We start from the raw sequence: 14131 nt of genomic DNA on the forward strand, positions 1-14131 counted from the left end.
AGTCCTGAGAGTGCCTGAACTTAATGCCTGGAGACAGTTTCTGTAATTCAGAAACCCATAATACATAGAGTATGGGTTAAAATCCTCAAAGGTTAGTGCCTTAGTATGAGGGCTTATGAGATCAAGAATAAAAGCTGTTGCATACCTAGTCGTAAAAAGAACCAAATGAAAATCTGAGAGGTGAAATGTATAACAACTGAAGTAAAAAGACACAGAGTAAGATGAACAGTAGCTTAGATATTGTAGAAGAGAAAAATTCATGAATTTTAAATGTTAGAACAGGGCCTCAGTCAACTGTAGGATAGTATCAAGCAATCTAATTTGTATGTAATTGGAGTCGAAGAAGAGGATAGAGGTAAGTAGAAATAAAATAAAATAAATAATACCTGAAATTTTCCAAATTTTATGAAAACAATAGACCCACAGATAAGAGAAACACAATGAGCAACAAGTAACATAAGCATAAGTAAAGCAGCACGAAGGCACACTCCCCACACAAACTACTGAATTTACTGAAAAAGAGAAAATCCAAAAGGAAGACAGAGACAAAGAAGACTCATTATACTGAAGGAACAAAGATAGGAATGACATGAAACCTTAGAAACCTGTCAAGCCAGCCAGAAGAGGGAGCATCTCTAAAGCAATGAAAGAAAAAAACCTACTATCAACCCAGAATTCCATATTCAGCTAAAATATCTTATATAAAGAAGGTGAAGTAAAGATTTTTTTCAGTCAAAAGCATAAATTCCCATTTTCATTAGGCCACAATTATATTTGAAAAATTTAACACTTCCTTGTCAGTTATTAATCAAAAATGTAAAAATAAATCAGGAGAATATAGAAGACTGAAACAATGCTGTCCACTAACTTGAGCTAACTGACAATTATAGTAATAGTAATACTGCACCAATTCCTGTAAATAAAACTTCTTTAAAAGTGGTGGGGTGATATGAGAAAATAGCATTACCAATAGTATATTACCATGTTAAAACAGATGACCAATGCAAATTTGATGCATGAAGTAGGGCATCCAAAGCTGGTGCTCTGGGATGACCCAGAGGGATGGGATGGGGCGGGAGGTGGGAGGGGAGTTCAGAATGGTGGGACACATGTACACCCATGGCTGATTCATGTCAATGTATGGCAAAAACCACCACAATACTATAAAGTAATTACCCTCTAATTAAAATAAATAAATTAATTTTAAAAAGATAAACTGAACTTGGTGGTATAAGCGTTTGAAGGGCAGGTTTTTTTTTAAAGGTTAAAGTCAGATAGGTCAATTGTTTTCTCACTTTTAGAGAAAAATTGGAAATTCCTCAAGTAAGATATAAGACTTAGGTGCTTATTCACTTGCAAGTCATGGCTGACGTCACTAGAGGGCGCACTCCTACCATAGCCCATACAAAGTTCTGAAACTAGACTGGTCACATTTTTTTTTTTTTTTTTGGTTTTAATTTTATTTTATTTTTAAACTTTACATAATTGTATTAGTTTTGCCAAACATCAAAATGAATCCACCACAGGTATACATGTGTTCCCCATCCTGAACCCTCCTCCCTCCTCCCTCCCCATACCATCCCTCTGGGTCGTCCCAGTGCACCAGCCCCAAGCATCCAGTATCGTGCATCGAACCTGGACTGGCAACTCGTTTCTTACATGATATTTTACATGTTACAATGTCATTCTCCCAAATCTTCCCACCCTCTCCCTCTCCCACAGAGTCCATAAGACTGTTCTATACATCAGTGTCTCTTTTGCTGTCTCATACACAGGGTTATTGTTACCATCTTTCTAAATTCCATATATATGCGTTAGAATACTGTATTTATGTTTTTCCTTCTGGCTTACTTCACTCTGTATAATAGGCTCCAGTTTCATCCACCTCATTAGAACTGATTCAAATGTATTCTTTTTAATGGCTGAGTAATACTCCATTGTGTATATGTACCACAGCTTTCTTATCCATTCATCTGCTGATGGACATCTAGGTTGCTTCCATGTCTTGGCTATTATAAACAGTGCTGCGATGAACATTGGGGTACACGTGTCTCTTTCCCTTCTGGTTTCCTCAGTGTGTATGCCCAGCAGTGGGGTTGCTGGATCATAAGGCAGTTCTATTTCCAGTTTTTTAAGGAATCTCCACACTGTTCTCCATAGTGGCTGTACTAGTTTGCATTCCCACCAACAGTGTAAGAGGGTTCCCTTTTCTCCACACCCTCTCCAGCATTTATTATTTGTAGACTTTTGGATCGCAGCCATTCTGACTGGTGTGAAATGGTACCTCATAGTGGTTTTGATTTGCATTTCTCTGATAATGAGTGATGTTGAGCATCTTTTCATGTGTTTGTTAGCCATCTGTATGTCTTTTTTGGAGAATGTCTATTTAGTTCTTTGGCCCATTTTTTGATTGGGTCGTTTATTTTTCTGGAGTTGAGCTGTAGGAGTTGCTTGTATATTTTTGAGATTAGTTGTTTGTCGGTTGCTTCATTTGCTATTATTTTCTCCCATTCTGAAGGCTGTCTTTTCACCTTGCTAATAGTTTCCTTTGATGTGCAGAAGCTTTTAAGGTTAATTAGGTCCCATTTGTTTATTTTTGCTTTTATTTCCAATATTCTGGGAGGTGGGTCATAGAGGATCCTGCTGTGATGTATGTCGGAGAGTGTTTTGCCTATGTTCTCCTCTAGGAGTTTTATAGTTTCTGGTCTTACGTTTAGATCTTTAATCCATTTTGAGTTTATTTTTGTGTATGGTGTTAGAAAGTGGTCCAGTTTCATTCTTTTACAAGTGGTTGACCAGATTTCCCAGCACCACTTGTTAAAGAGATTGTCTTTAATCCATTGTATATTCTTGCCTCCTTTGTCGAAGATAAGGTGTCCGTATGTGCGTGGATTTATCTCTGGGCTTTCTATTTTATTCCATTGATCAATATTTCTGTCTTTGTGCCAGTACCATACTGTCTTGATAACTGTGGCTTTGTAGTAGAGCCTGAAGTCAGGTAGGTTGATTCCTCCAGTTCCATTCTTCTTTCTCAAGATCGCTTTGGCTATTCGAGGTTTTTTGTATTTCCATACAAATTGTGAAATTATTTTTTCTAGCTCTGTGAAGAATACTGTTGGTAGCTTGATAGGGATTGCATTGAATCTATAAATTGCTTTGGGTAGTATACTCATTTTCACTATATTGATTCTTCCAATCCATGAACATGGTATATTTCTCCATCTATTAGTGTCCTCTTTGATTTCTTTCAAAAGTGTTTTATAGTTTTCTATATATAGGTCTTTAGTTTCTTTAGGTAGATATATTCCTAAGTATTTTATTCTTTCTGTTGCAATGGTGAATGGAATTGTTTCCTTAATTTCTCTCTCTGTTTTCTCATTATTAGTGTATAGGAATGCAAGGGATTTCTGTGTGTTGATTTTATATCCTGCAACTTTACTGTAGTCATTGATTATTTCTAGTAATTTTCTGGTGGACTCTTTAGGGTTTTCTATGTAGAGGATCATGTCATCTGCAAATAGTGAGAGTTTTACTTCTTCTTTTCCAATTTGGATTCCTTTTATTTCTTTTTCTGCTCTGATTGCTGCGGCCAAAACTTCCAAAACTATGTTGAATAGTAATGGTGAAAGTGGGCACCCTTGTCTTGTTCCTGACTTTAGAGGAAATGCTTTCAATTTTTCACCATTGAGGATAATGTTTGCAGTGGGTTTGTCATATATAGCTTTTATTATGTTGAGGTATGTTCCTTCTATTCCTGCTTTCTGGAGAGTTTTTATCATAAATGGATGTTGAATTTTGTCAAAGGCTTTCTCTGCATCTATTGAGATAATCATATGGTTTTTATTTTTCAATTTGTTAATGTGGTGTATTACATTGATTGACTTGCGGATATTGAAGAATCCTTGCATCCCTGGGATAAAGCCCACTTGATCATGGTGTATGATCTTTTTAATGTGTTGTTGGATTCTGATTGCTAGAATTTTGTTAAGGATTTTTGCATCTATGTTCATCAGTGATATTGGCCTGTAGTTTTCTTTTTTTGTGGGATCTTTGTCAGGTTTTGGTATTAGGGTGATGGTGGCCTCATAGAATGAGTTTGGAAGTTTACCTTCCTCTGCAATCTTCTGGAAGAGTTTGAGCAGGAGAGGTGTTAGCTCTTCTCTAAATTTTTGGTAGAATTCAGCTGTGGTCACATTTTTTAAAATTAAAAAAAAAAAGTCAGAGGGATGGTATGGGGAGGGAGGAGGGAGGAGGGTTCAGGATGGGGAACTCGTGTATACTTGTGGCGGATTCATGTTGATATATGGCAAAACCAATACAATATTCTAAAGTTAAAAAAAATAAATAAAAAATAAAAGGCCTTAAAAAAAAAAGTCAAATGTATTTTCATCCATTTTTAAACACCAACTTGGTAAAAAAAAAAAAAAGTGACTTCCCCAAAGTAATATTAAGCACACTTTATTCAAATACTTTGGCCACCTCATACGAAGAGTTGACTCATTGGAAAAGACCCTGATGCTGGGAGGGATTGGGGGCAGGAGGAGAAGGGGACGACAGAAGATGAGATAGCTGGATGGCATCACCGATTCGATGGACGTGAGTCTGAGTGAACTCCGGGAGTTGGTGATGGACAGGGAGGCCTGGCATGCTACGATTCATGGGGTCACAAAGAGTCAGACACGACTGAGTGACTGAGCTGAGCTGAACTGAAACAGGACCTTGTTCTTAATTACTGTTTTCAACACTGGTTGAACATTCAAATTAACCACTTTTTCTCTTCTGCTTTATTTTTTTCTCACTTTTAAGGCTAGAGAACCTCAAAATGAACTTGAAAACGAAATTTCCTCTTAAGAGTTGAAGTTGCATAAAAAGTATATACTAACCTACATAGTTCTTTCTAAAGGAGGCTTTCAAGTTTTGGACTCAGACTTAAGTTCACTTATTGGCTCTGCAGTTGTTTAACTGTGAATAGAGGATAAAGTCCCTGGTTTGGAAAGATCCTCTGGAGGAGGTGATGGCAACCCACTCCAGTATTCTTGTCTGGAGAATCCAATGCATAGAGGAGCCTGGTGGGCTACAGTCCACAGGGTCGCAAAACACACACACACACACATGCACAGGATAAAGTAAAATTTGTTGCTTGCTGTTTTTATGAGGTAGGTTTCTTAATTTAAAGTGATGAGATATATTTTATGTTTCTCGATTACCAGTTAAACAAGAAATTAAATTTTTTATGTAACCCTTCATTTTTGCATGATGTGTCATTGGTCTTGATGAGAAAACAGATGCCACGTTTACTTTAATCCAACTTTCAGGTCTCTGTTCTGACCCAGGAGGCTTATTAACTGAGTTCTGCTGCTGTTTGTGCAGTGGGATGCTGAGGTGCCTGTAGCACTGAGGTGTTTTATGTTTGTCAAACAGAATTTGTAACTAACTGCTTTTTCCCATCCCCAGGGCAACTCCACCCAAGATAGCTAATTAAACGTCTCTAGGGGTTTCTCTGGAGAAGGCAATGGCACCCCACTACAGTACTATGCCTGGAAAGTCCCAAGGGCGGAGGAGCATGGTGGGCTGAAGTCCATGGGGCCGCTAAGAGTCGGACACGACTGAATGACTTCACTTTCGCTTTCACTTTCATGCATTGGAGAAGGAAATGGCAACCCACTCCAGTGTTCTTGCCTGGAGAATCCCAGGGACCGGGGAGTGGTGGGCTACCGTCTATGGGGTCGCACAGAGTCGGACTGAAGCGACTTAGCAGCAGCAGCAGCAGCAAGGGTTTCTCTTAGGATTATCTTTAGGGTTTATATTGTTCCTATCACATGAAAAATTCTATCTATTTACTCTTTTTTTTTTTTTTCTGAGTAGATTTTACAAGACCTGCAAACTGTGGATCATCCTATACTTTCCAGGGTGCCAGCTTTATAAATTCCAGATTCAGTTATCTTTCTCTAACTCCTTTTCCTGAACTACTGCAGTACTTATTGTATGCTGAATTATAAACTCATTTTAAATTTCAGTTTCTAGTCATGGAATGGCATGAGTGCTCTGTCGTGTCCTGCTCTAACCCCATGGACTGTAGTCCGCCAGTCTCCTTTGTCCATGGGATTTCTCAGGCAAAAATACTGGAGTGGGTTGCCATTTCCTTTTCCAGGGATCTTCCAGATCCAGGGATTGAACCCGTGCCTCTTGCATCTACTGCATTGGCAGGCCTAGCCTTTACCATTGGTGTCACCTGGGAAGCCCTTTCTAGTCATATATTGATAGTTTATCTACATGCTCATGTATAAATGTATTTTCTTCTTGTAAGATCATAGATGCATTTAGAATAGACAACAATGTTATAATTTTGGAGTTACACTGAATATGTTTTTCTTGATTTGAATGGAATTACCTATTCATGCATATTTTGATATTCAAACTTACATCTCTGCTGTTAGAGCAGACAGCAAGAAAAATCACTGAACACACACATCTAGGCTCAGAAAATATCTGGTACACATAAATCAGTTCTCCTTCCTTTTGCCAGCTATTTAACAAGTAGAGTTGATTTTGGAATAGAATATCATCATATTTCATGGGCTATACTTACGCATGTATATTCAAAAGCAAAAATTCAGACATCAAAACAAAACATCTTGAGCACTCTGGGATTGAGGGGCCCTCCTTGGACCCTGGCAACATTATCACAAAAAAGGACTAATAGAGCAGACCTCATCTCCTTGCAAATACGTATATGCGCCATCCCATTTGTGTCTCCTCACTCATACTCAATTGTTGTGGAAAATGCCAGGATATGGTAGCATACATTCTTCTACCATCGCATATGGTCTGTGTAATTAATATCCAAGAAGTCAACAGGGAGATCTAGTCATAAGGAAATTTATCCTTGATATACCCATGTCAATTTTACCAAAGTAGAGTTCTGTGCAAGCTCAGGTCGTGATGCAGTGCACATTTCATGGCTCCCTTACTTTGCAGTGGAAGTGCCCTCTCAAGTTAGAGTTCACAGACCATTGTTTATCAAAGTAAAAGGCAGAGAGTGAATATGGGAAAGCCACTTACTTCCTTGAACTTCAGTTTTCCCACAGTTACATGGGAATAATAATGCTTACCTCATATAATTGTTGTCAAGGTCAAATTATATGGTTTGCATGCAGGTTACTTGTAACGTGTAAAAAGCTATGTGGGTATCAACTCAGGGATTAGAAGCAGTAACACACATGTAGATGGATGCCACAGTGAGAGTTTTTATGTGGACAGTTTACTTATCTTAGATTGTTTTCTGCCTGTTATCATCCTTGTTGAGTGTTTTAATTGATTTCCATTGTTATTCAAGGAGGAAACATGAAAAATCATGTTCAAAAATAGGTTACAATGTAGAACTTTCCAAGGTTCCCACTCCATATCTAGAAGTCATCAACTCTTTGTATGAATTCTTCATTCTCTTTCTATCTTAAAGCTCCCCAATTATCTGGTGTCTCATCTGATACCCTAAATTTTAGCATTTCCTGTATGTCTGTGATGCATGGAGTCAGTGAGGCTTCACGACCTTGCGACCTCCCAGCCTCCGTAAGGCTACCTTCATTTCTTTGTTGCGGAGTGTGTAGATGATAGGATTAAGCAAGGGAGTGATGGCTGTGTAGAAGACAGCTACCACTCCATCCAGGGGTTCCTGAGAGCCAGGGCGCAGGTAAATGAAGGTGCAGGGCACATAGTAGACAATGACGACTGTGAGGTGGGCGGCACAGGTGGCGAAGGCGTTGCGGCGCCCGTCGGCGGACCGGATTCGCAGGATAGCAGCCACTATGTAGCCATAGGAAGTGAGGATAAGCACAAAACAGGTGAGGGCCAGGAATCCAATGTCCACAAGGGTGGTCAGCTCGTTGATGGTGGTGTCAGCACAGGCTAGACGCAGCATGGCAGGAATGTCACAGAAGAAGTAGTCTACCTGGTTTGGACCACAGAAAGGCAGCCGGAATATGAAGCTTGTTTGGAAAAGTGAGTGGAGGATGCCTCCCAGCCAGGTGCCAAAGGCTAAATAGTTACAGACACTGCGGGTCATGATGGTGGCGTAATGTAAAGGCTTACAAATGGCTAGGAAGCGATCATAAGCCATGAGTGTGTACAGGAAGCATTCAGTGCAGCCCAGGAAATGGAATGAAAAAAGCTGGATGACACAGCCTCCAAAGGAGATAATCCTACTGTCCAAGAGAAAGCCAGCTAACATCTTGGGGACAATGGCAGAGGAAATGGTCATGTCCAAGAGGGAGAGGTGACATAGGAACCAGTACATGGGGCGGTGGAGCTGGGTGTCCACCAAGACCGTGAGGATGATAAGCCCATTCCCAGAGATGGTGAGGGTGTAGATGACAAGGAAGGTTAGGAAGAGCGGTGTCCCCAGCTGTGGTGGGTGGTGCAGCCCCACTAAGATGAAGTGAGACACGGAAGTGTGATTTCCACGTTGCATCTTCTTGCTGTTCACATCTGCCAAAAGAAGCAGCAGAAGGGAAAAAGCGATGCTGTAAATTCTGTAGGCACGGGATATATATTCTATGTCACTGCCAAATATGGACCGAAAAGGATCTTCAAAAGAGAGGTCTTCTCTAGCTCTTGTTCATAATCGTTCTTTCTCTTCAACCCCTGATTCTGAGATTCTGCTTGAATCTCAGAGCAGATTCAAGCAGAAAAGAGCAGCTTTTCTCTCCAGGGTTAAAACCCGTGTAACAGATTATGTGTATATAGTTCCGGAGAGTGAAGGAAAGACCATACACAGAGATAGTCATGTCAGAAAGAAGAACAATTATATAATGCCTAAACCAGCCTAAGAAGAAATGACTGTTCTATTGTTTTCCTTCAGTTTGATCTCTGATCTGCATACTAGAGAGTTAGGTTACAGCTTATTTACTTACTGAGAATTGGAATTATATTTCTTAATGTAAGTTTGCCAAATAAAAAATGTGTGTATTTTTTAAAATGCACTCTCTGGTTTATACATCAAACATAAAATATTCAGAATCTTTGAAATTATGGGAGGAATATCTATTTTTATAAATTCTATTTCAAACATACACAAACCCTTTAAAATCATTCAGGTTAGTGAAGCAACACAAAATCCAAAATTACAACAGGATACCTGTTGTAATCTATTCTCTCTGCTTCTGCCTGCGTGCCATCCATCTTTCCATCCATCTATCCATCCACCCATCCAGCATGCATCTGTCTGTTCATATGCCCATTCAGTAATATACTGTATACTGTATCTTAAGACCATGAATGCTGAAGTCAGACGTTGTTTAAACATCCTAGCTCTTCCACTTTGACTCATTGGAAATCTTGGAAATCCTATGGACAGAGGAACCTGGTGAGCTACAGTGCATGGGGTCACACAGAGTCAGACATGACTGAACGACTGAACAACGATCTTGGAAAAGCCATTTCACCTGTCTTTGCCTATTTCTAGAAATGGGAACAACTGTAGTGTCTACTTTATGGGGCGTTTGTAAGGATTAAATAAATTTACATAATTCACACTAACCCTCAATGACTTTAGCTATTATGTGTCAGGGTTCTGTATTAGAAAAATTCAGGCATTGTATCTGTGCCTCAGGTCTGAAGTGAACCTGTAACTTCCAGTGAGTTGTCAAATAGTAGATTTGAGTTCTCAGAATTTGCAGCATCATCACAAAGAGGCTTTTCTCCCAGGACTACTGGTGACAGGCATCAACCACAGTGAAAGGAAGAAATCAGGAAGGTGGCTAAGAGGGTGCTAGAGCTCTTTCAGACACCGAGGGGTTATGGGAGGTATATCCTTCTTAAGTGTCCCTTCTCCCCACCGATATTAGCTCTAATAGTCTTTTTACCAACTGGAAGCAAGTATCCAAAATAGTGTGCTACCTTTTTGAGAATTCAGGGGTCACCCAGAATCACTCAGAAGGCTTTGAAAAGTGTGGAATGAAATTTGGCTTCCAGCTGGACAGCTAGCAGGCAAAAGGACCAAGATGGCAGCTGTGGCTGACCTCTTCATCTTCTTCTACACCACGAATCACTGTGTATCCATAACCTTTATTCCTTTCAGTCTTCATCAGTGCCACAGAGACGACTCATCAGTGAAGATAGGTGTTTTGGGGACTGAGCAATTTCTCGGGTCATGAGATTTTCCTTGTTAAACCTAAGAGAGTCCAGGGCAAACCAAGACAGGTGTGTACCTTAAGTAAGAGTCTAAACCACATAGACTCAGACAGCAAAGAATCTGCCCACAATTCAGGAGACCCGGGTTTGATCCCTGGGTTGGGAAGATCCTCTGGGGAAGGAAGGAAATGGCAACCCACTCCAGTATTCTTGCCTGGAGAGTTCCATGGACAAAGGAGCCTGGTAGTCTACAGCCCATGGGGTCACAAAGAGTAGAACACGACTAAATGACTTTCACTTTCTTTCAAACCACATAGAAACTAAATAATCTCTCCACATGTAGCTACAGAATCTATTTTGAAGCAACTTCAGAGGAAATTCTTAGAGGTTTCCTGGGCATTTCCTTGATTACCAACCTTTACTGGCATCATGGTGCTCAGGCGAAAATTCAAACACACTGGCATGCCCTATGGGAACAGAGACACTCGTAACCTGATATCCACATACTTCCTTAGCCTCCTCTCTTTGTGCTCCATCCCACAAATCTGTGCTGTAGTCAAACATTCCACACCCCCCCCCTTCCCTATACATTAGTCCCTTTAATATGTACTGGCCCTGTTCCACTGATGCTTGAAAAATTTCTACTAATCTTTCAAGATCTCATTCATGTGTGATGTACTAAGTAAAGGCTTGCCTCCTTTTTCCCCAAAAGGCCTTTCATTCTTTGTAGCCACCACAGTACTTCATTCACATTTCTATCATAGGTTTACTAGGCAAGTTGCAATTTGCCCTCTGTGTGCCTGATCTACCCCATCAGGCTGTGAATTCCTACGGGGACTTTGTCTCATTTTTCTTTTGATCCCAAATTTATAGCATATCTTGCACAGAAAGATTTTTATGTTTTATTGAATAGAAGGATTCCCCTCTGTCTTGTCTGGATTCCCTATTATCTAGACCCTTAATCTAGGATAACAATCACTTATGTCTTATAATCTAGGACCCCAAATCATAAGAATTCCAATACTGAGACTGTCACTACTTACTATATTGTTTTGAGCAAATTTCTTAATATGCCTAGTGTTGGCTTCTCATTTGTAAGAGAGAGAGAGAAGGGGAGGGAGAGAGAGAGAGACAGAGAGAGAGGGACAGAGAGAGAGAGAGAGAGAGAGAGAAAGGAGGCGTTTGTGCTGATTCTTACCTAAAAAGAAATAGCTATCTTTTCTATATCAGTAAGGGTTCACACTGTAAGTTTTGTTTTGTTCCTACATACAGAAAATCAATTTTCCTCCTAGCTTTAGTTCTCTTCTGTACTATAAATTTTTCTCTTGTCTCCCGGTTGCCTTGGCATCTCACTCCTCATTCATTATTATAATTTATTGTTCTCTCTGCACAATAGTGTATGCCACATGAAAGAATAGTGAAACATCCTACTAGTCTCTGCATGAATCAAACACACACCATCTCTACCAGCTCTTGCTTACCATAGCTCAGATCCTCCTCCCAACCCCAGATTCCCCATAATGTACACGCATGCGTGTGTGCTTAGGCTTCCCTTATGGCTTAGCTGGTAAAGAATCCTCCTGCAATGTGGGAGACCTGGGTTTGATCCCTGGGTTGGGAAGATCCCCTGGAGAAGGGAAAGGTTACCCACTCCAGTATTCTGGCCTGGAGAATTCCATGGACTATAGAGTTCATAGGGTCGCAAAGAGTCGGACACGACCGAGTGGCTTTCACTTTCACTGCACAATAATCATCGTTTTCCCCCTGGAAAGAGAGAATACCCTATTGATGGTTTTCCTATTTATAGCTAAAACTGCTCCAGTCCTGTGGTGTATACACTTTAGTCAGTACCACATTATATTATCAGCATATGATATATTCATCCGTGTAATGGGAAAGGAAGCAGTTTCTACAAGCAGTCTTGGGGAAAAGGACATGAGTACCCATATACTAACTTTATCTGGCCATTTGTACTCTGTATGAACTGGACTAGGCTTGAAATAGATCTTGAAGCTTACCAGGGTCCAAAACTGAGAGGTAAGTTGACCTTCAATGAGCAGAGTATGAGGCCCCTCCATCCCTTGTAAAGCCTAATGCTGGGAAGAGATCTCAGGTGTCTGCACTGTTTCCAAAGTCTCTAACATACTTCTAATAAATGCAAGTCTCCCAGCGAGTTCTGTTACTAGCCCTCATCTCCCTCTCCGAGTCTTCTCTGCTGATGGCCACTACCTGGATGTGACTCTGCCCCGAGGATACTGTGTATTGCTTGCCGCAGCTTTTTCACGCTCTTTGCTGTTCTTTGTAGAGGCTCCTTTCTGAGCTCAGCAGGTTCCCTGGTCCCCTCCTATGACATGCCCTTTCTTGGCTTTGTCACTGAGCTCTTTTGGTGCACCTTTCTTGGCTCACCATCTTCTTTATAGCTTTTTTGAAGACATTGGCAGCAATCTCCCTAGGAGACTCCTCTGGGGTCTCCCTTTCTGGCAAGTAGGCTGTTCCTTCCTATAGTCCCCATGGGGTGGAGGAAGGGGGCTGATGTCACTTCTGCTTCACCCTCCAGAGGCTATTAACTTGCCCAGAAATAAGCTTCAGTGTCTTTGTTAGCAGTGAAACGTGAACTATGGCTACTCAGGAAGTTTACTTACTTGCTTGTACTGTTCCTGTAGCATAGAATCCTCCTAAGAGCATGTGGATATATGTAAACTGATTCACTTTGCTGTATACTTGAAATGAATACAATATTGTAAATCAACTATACTCCAATAAAAAATTAAAAAAAACAAAAAAGTGTAAAAAAAGGTGAGTGGCCAAGATGGTGGAATAGGAAGACCCAGAGCTTATCTCCTCCCATTGGCATACCAAAATTACCTCTATCTACAGAGCTATTATTGATCAGAGTGACCTGACAACTAGAAGAAGAGATTTTCTACAACTAAAGATGTAAAAAAGGAACCAATAATGAAATGTGTAGGAGGGGTGTAGACCCATACCCCCAGATAAGCAACACATAAAAAGGAGCATAATCAAAATGGCAAAAGTTCTCCCCAAGAAGCTACAACTTCAAGCTCCACATCAAGCTCTGCAGACCAGGGGTCTTGGCACCAGGAAGATGAGCTGCCAGAACATCTGGCTTTGAAGGCCAATGGGACTTGCTTTCCGGAGAGCTAGAGCGATGTAGGAAATGGAGAGTCCACTCTTAAAGGGCACACACAAAATCTCACATGCTCCAAGACTCAGGGCAGAAGCAAAAACTTGAACGGAACCTGGGTCAGGTCCAAATGCTGATCTTGGAGAGCCTCCCGGAGAGGTGGGAGGCAAGTGGGACTCACCCAGCTACCGAGGACTTGCTGGTGGCAGCCATTTGGGGGAGCTCACTCTACCCTGAGGACACCGATGCTGGCGAGTGTCCTTTTGTAGTCCTTCCTCTATTTTATTAGTGGCTGGGACTTGACCCATCTCATCAGCCAGTTGATACCACTTCTGGCCAACCATCCAGTTTCACGGGGATGCAGGTCCACCACCTGCAAGTCCTCAGTAGACCCCTCTGAGCCCCCAAGCTGCCCTAGGACTTGGTTCTGTTCAACAGAATACAAGGGACCCAGCCTTGCCAACCCCCTGGCTTACACAGTTCCCGCCCCCTAGAAACCCAGTCAGCCACCTTAGGATCCAACTCCATCTGCCAGTGCTGTACACTTTAAACTTAGCCAGTCCTATATGCAATCATATCTCAATAAAACTTGAAAGGAGAAATTAATAATAAAATGACTTATTTAAAAAATGCATACCAACAATGATTTAAAGTAAATAAAGCATACTAAAAAAGATATTTAACAATTATTTATTGATCTATTCATTGCCCAGTGTTATTTCAGAACTACAAATTCCTCTGTTATGATAATTAGAGGATTCCATATAATGCATTTACATAGCCTTATGTGGGATTTTTACCCACTAAGTAAGCAGTATGTCCTTTTGTATTTGGAAAAGTCCATGTTCTCTACAGAAG

At 40.7% G+C, this 14131-nt stretch overlaps 1 protein-coding gene across 1 annotated transcript; it reads right to left on the minus strand.

The window, feature by feature from the left end:
- Positions 1-7531: 7531 nt before the first annotated feature.
- On the minus strand, positions 7532-8467 carry OR10G6 (olfactory receptor family 10 subfamily G member 6). Its single transcript, NM_001390040.1, has one exon. It carries the CDS (start codon positions 8465-8467, stop codon positions 7532-7534), a length of 936 nt encoding a protein of 311 aa, NP_001376969.1.
- Positions 8468-14131: the final 5664 nt, after the last annotated feature.

The sequence above is a fragment of the Bos taurus genome, chromosome 29, assembly GCF_002263795.3.
Source record: "Bos taurus isolate L1 Dominette 01449 registration number 42190680 breed Hereford chromosome 29, ARS-UCD2.0, whole genome shotgun sequence".
Classification (NCBI taxonomy): Eukaryota; Metazoa; Chordata; class Mammalia; order Artiodactyla; family Bovidae; genus Bos; species Bos taurus.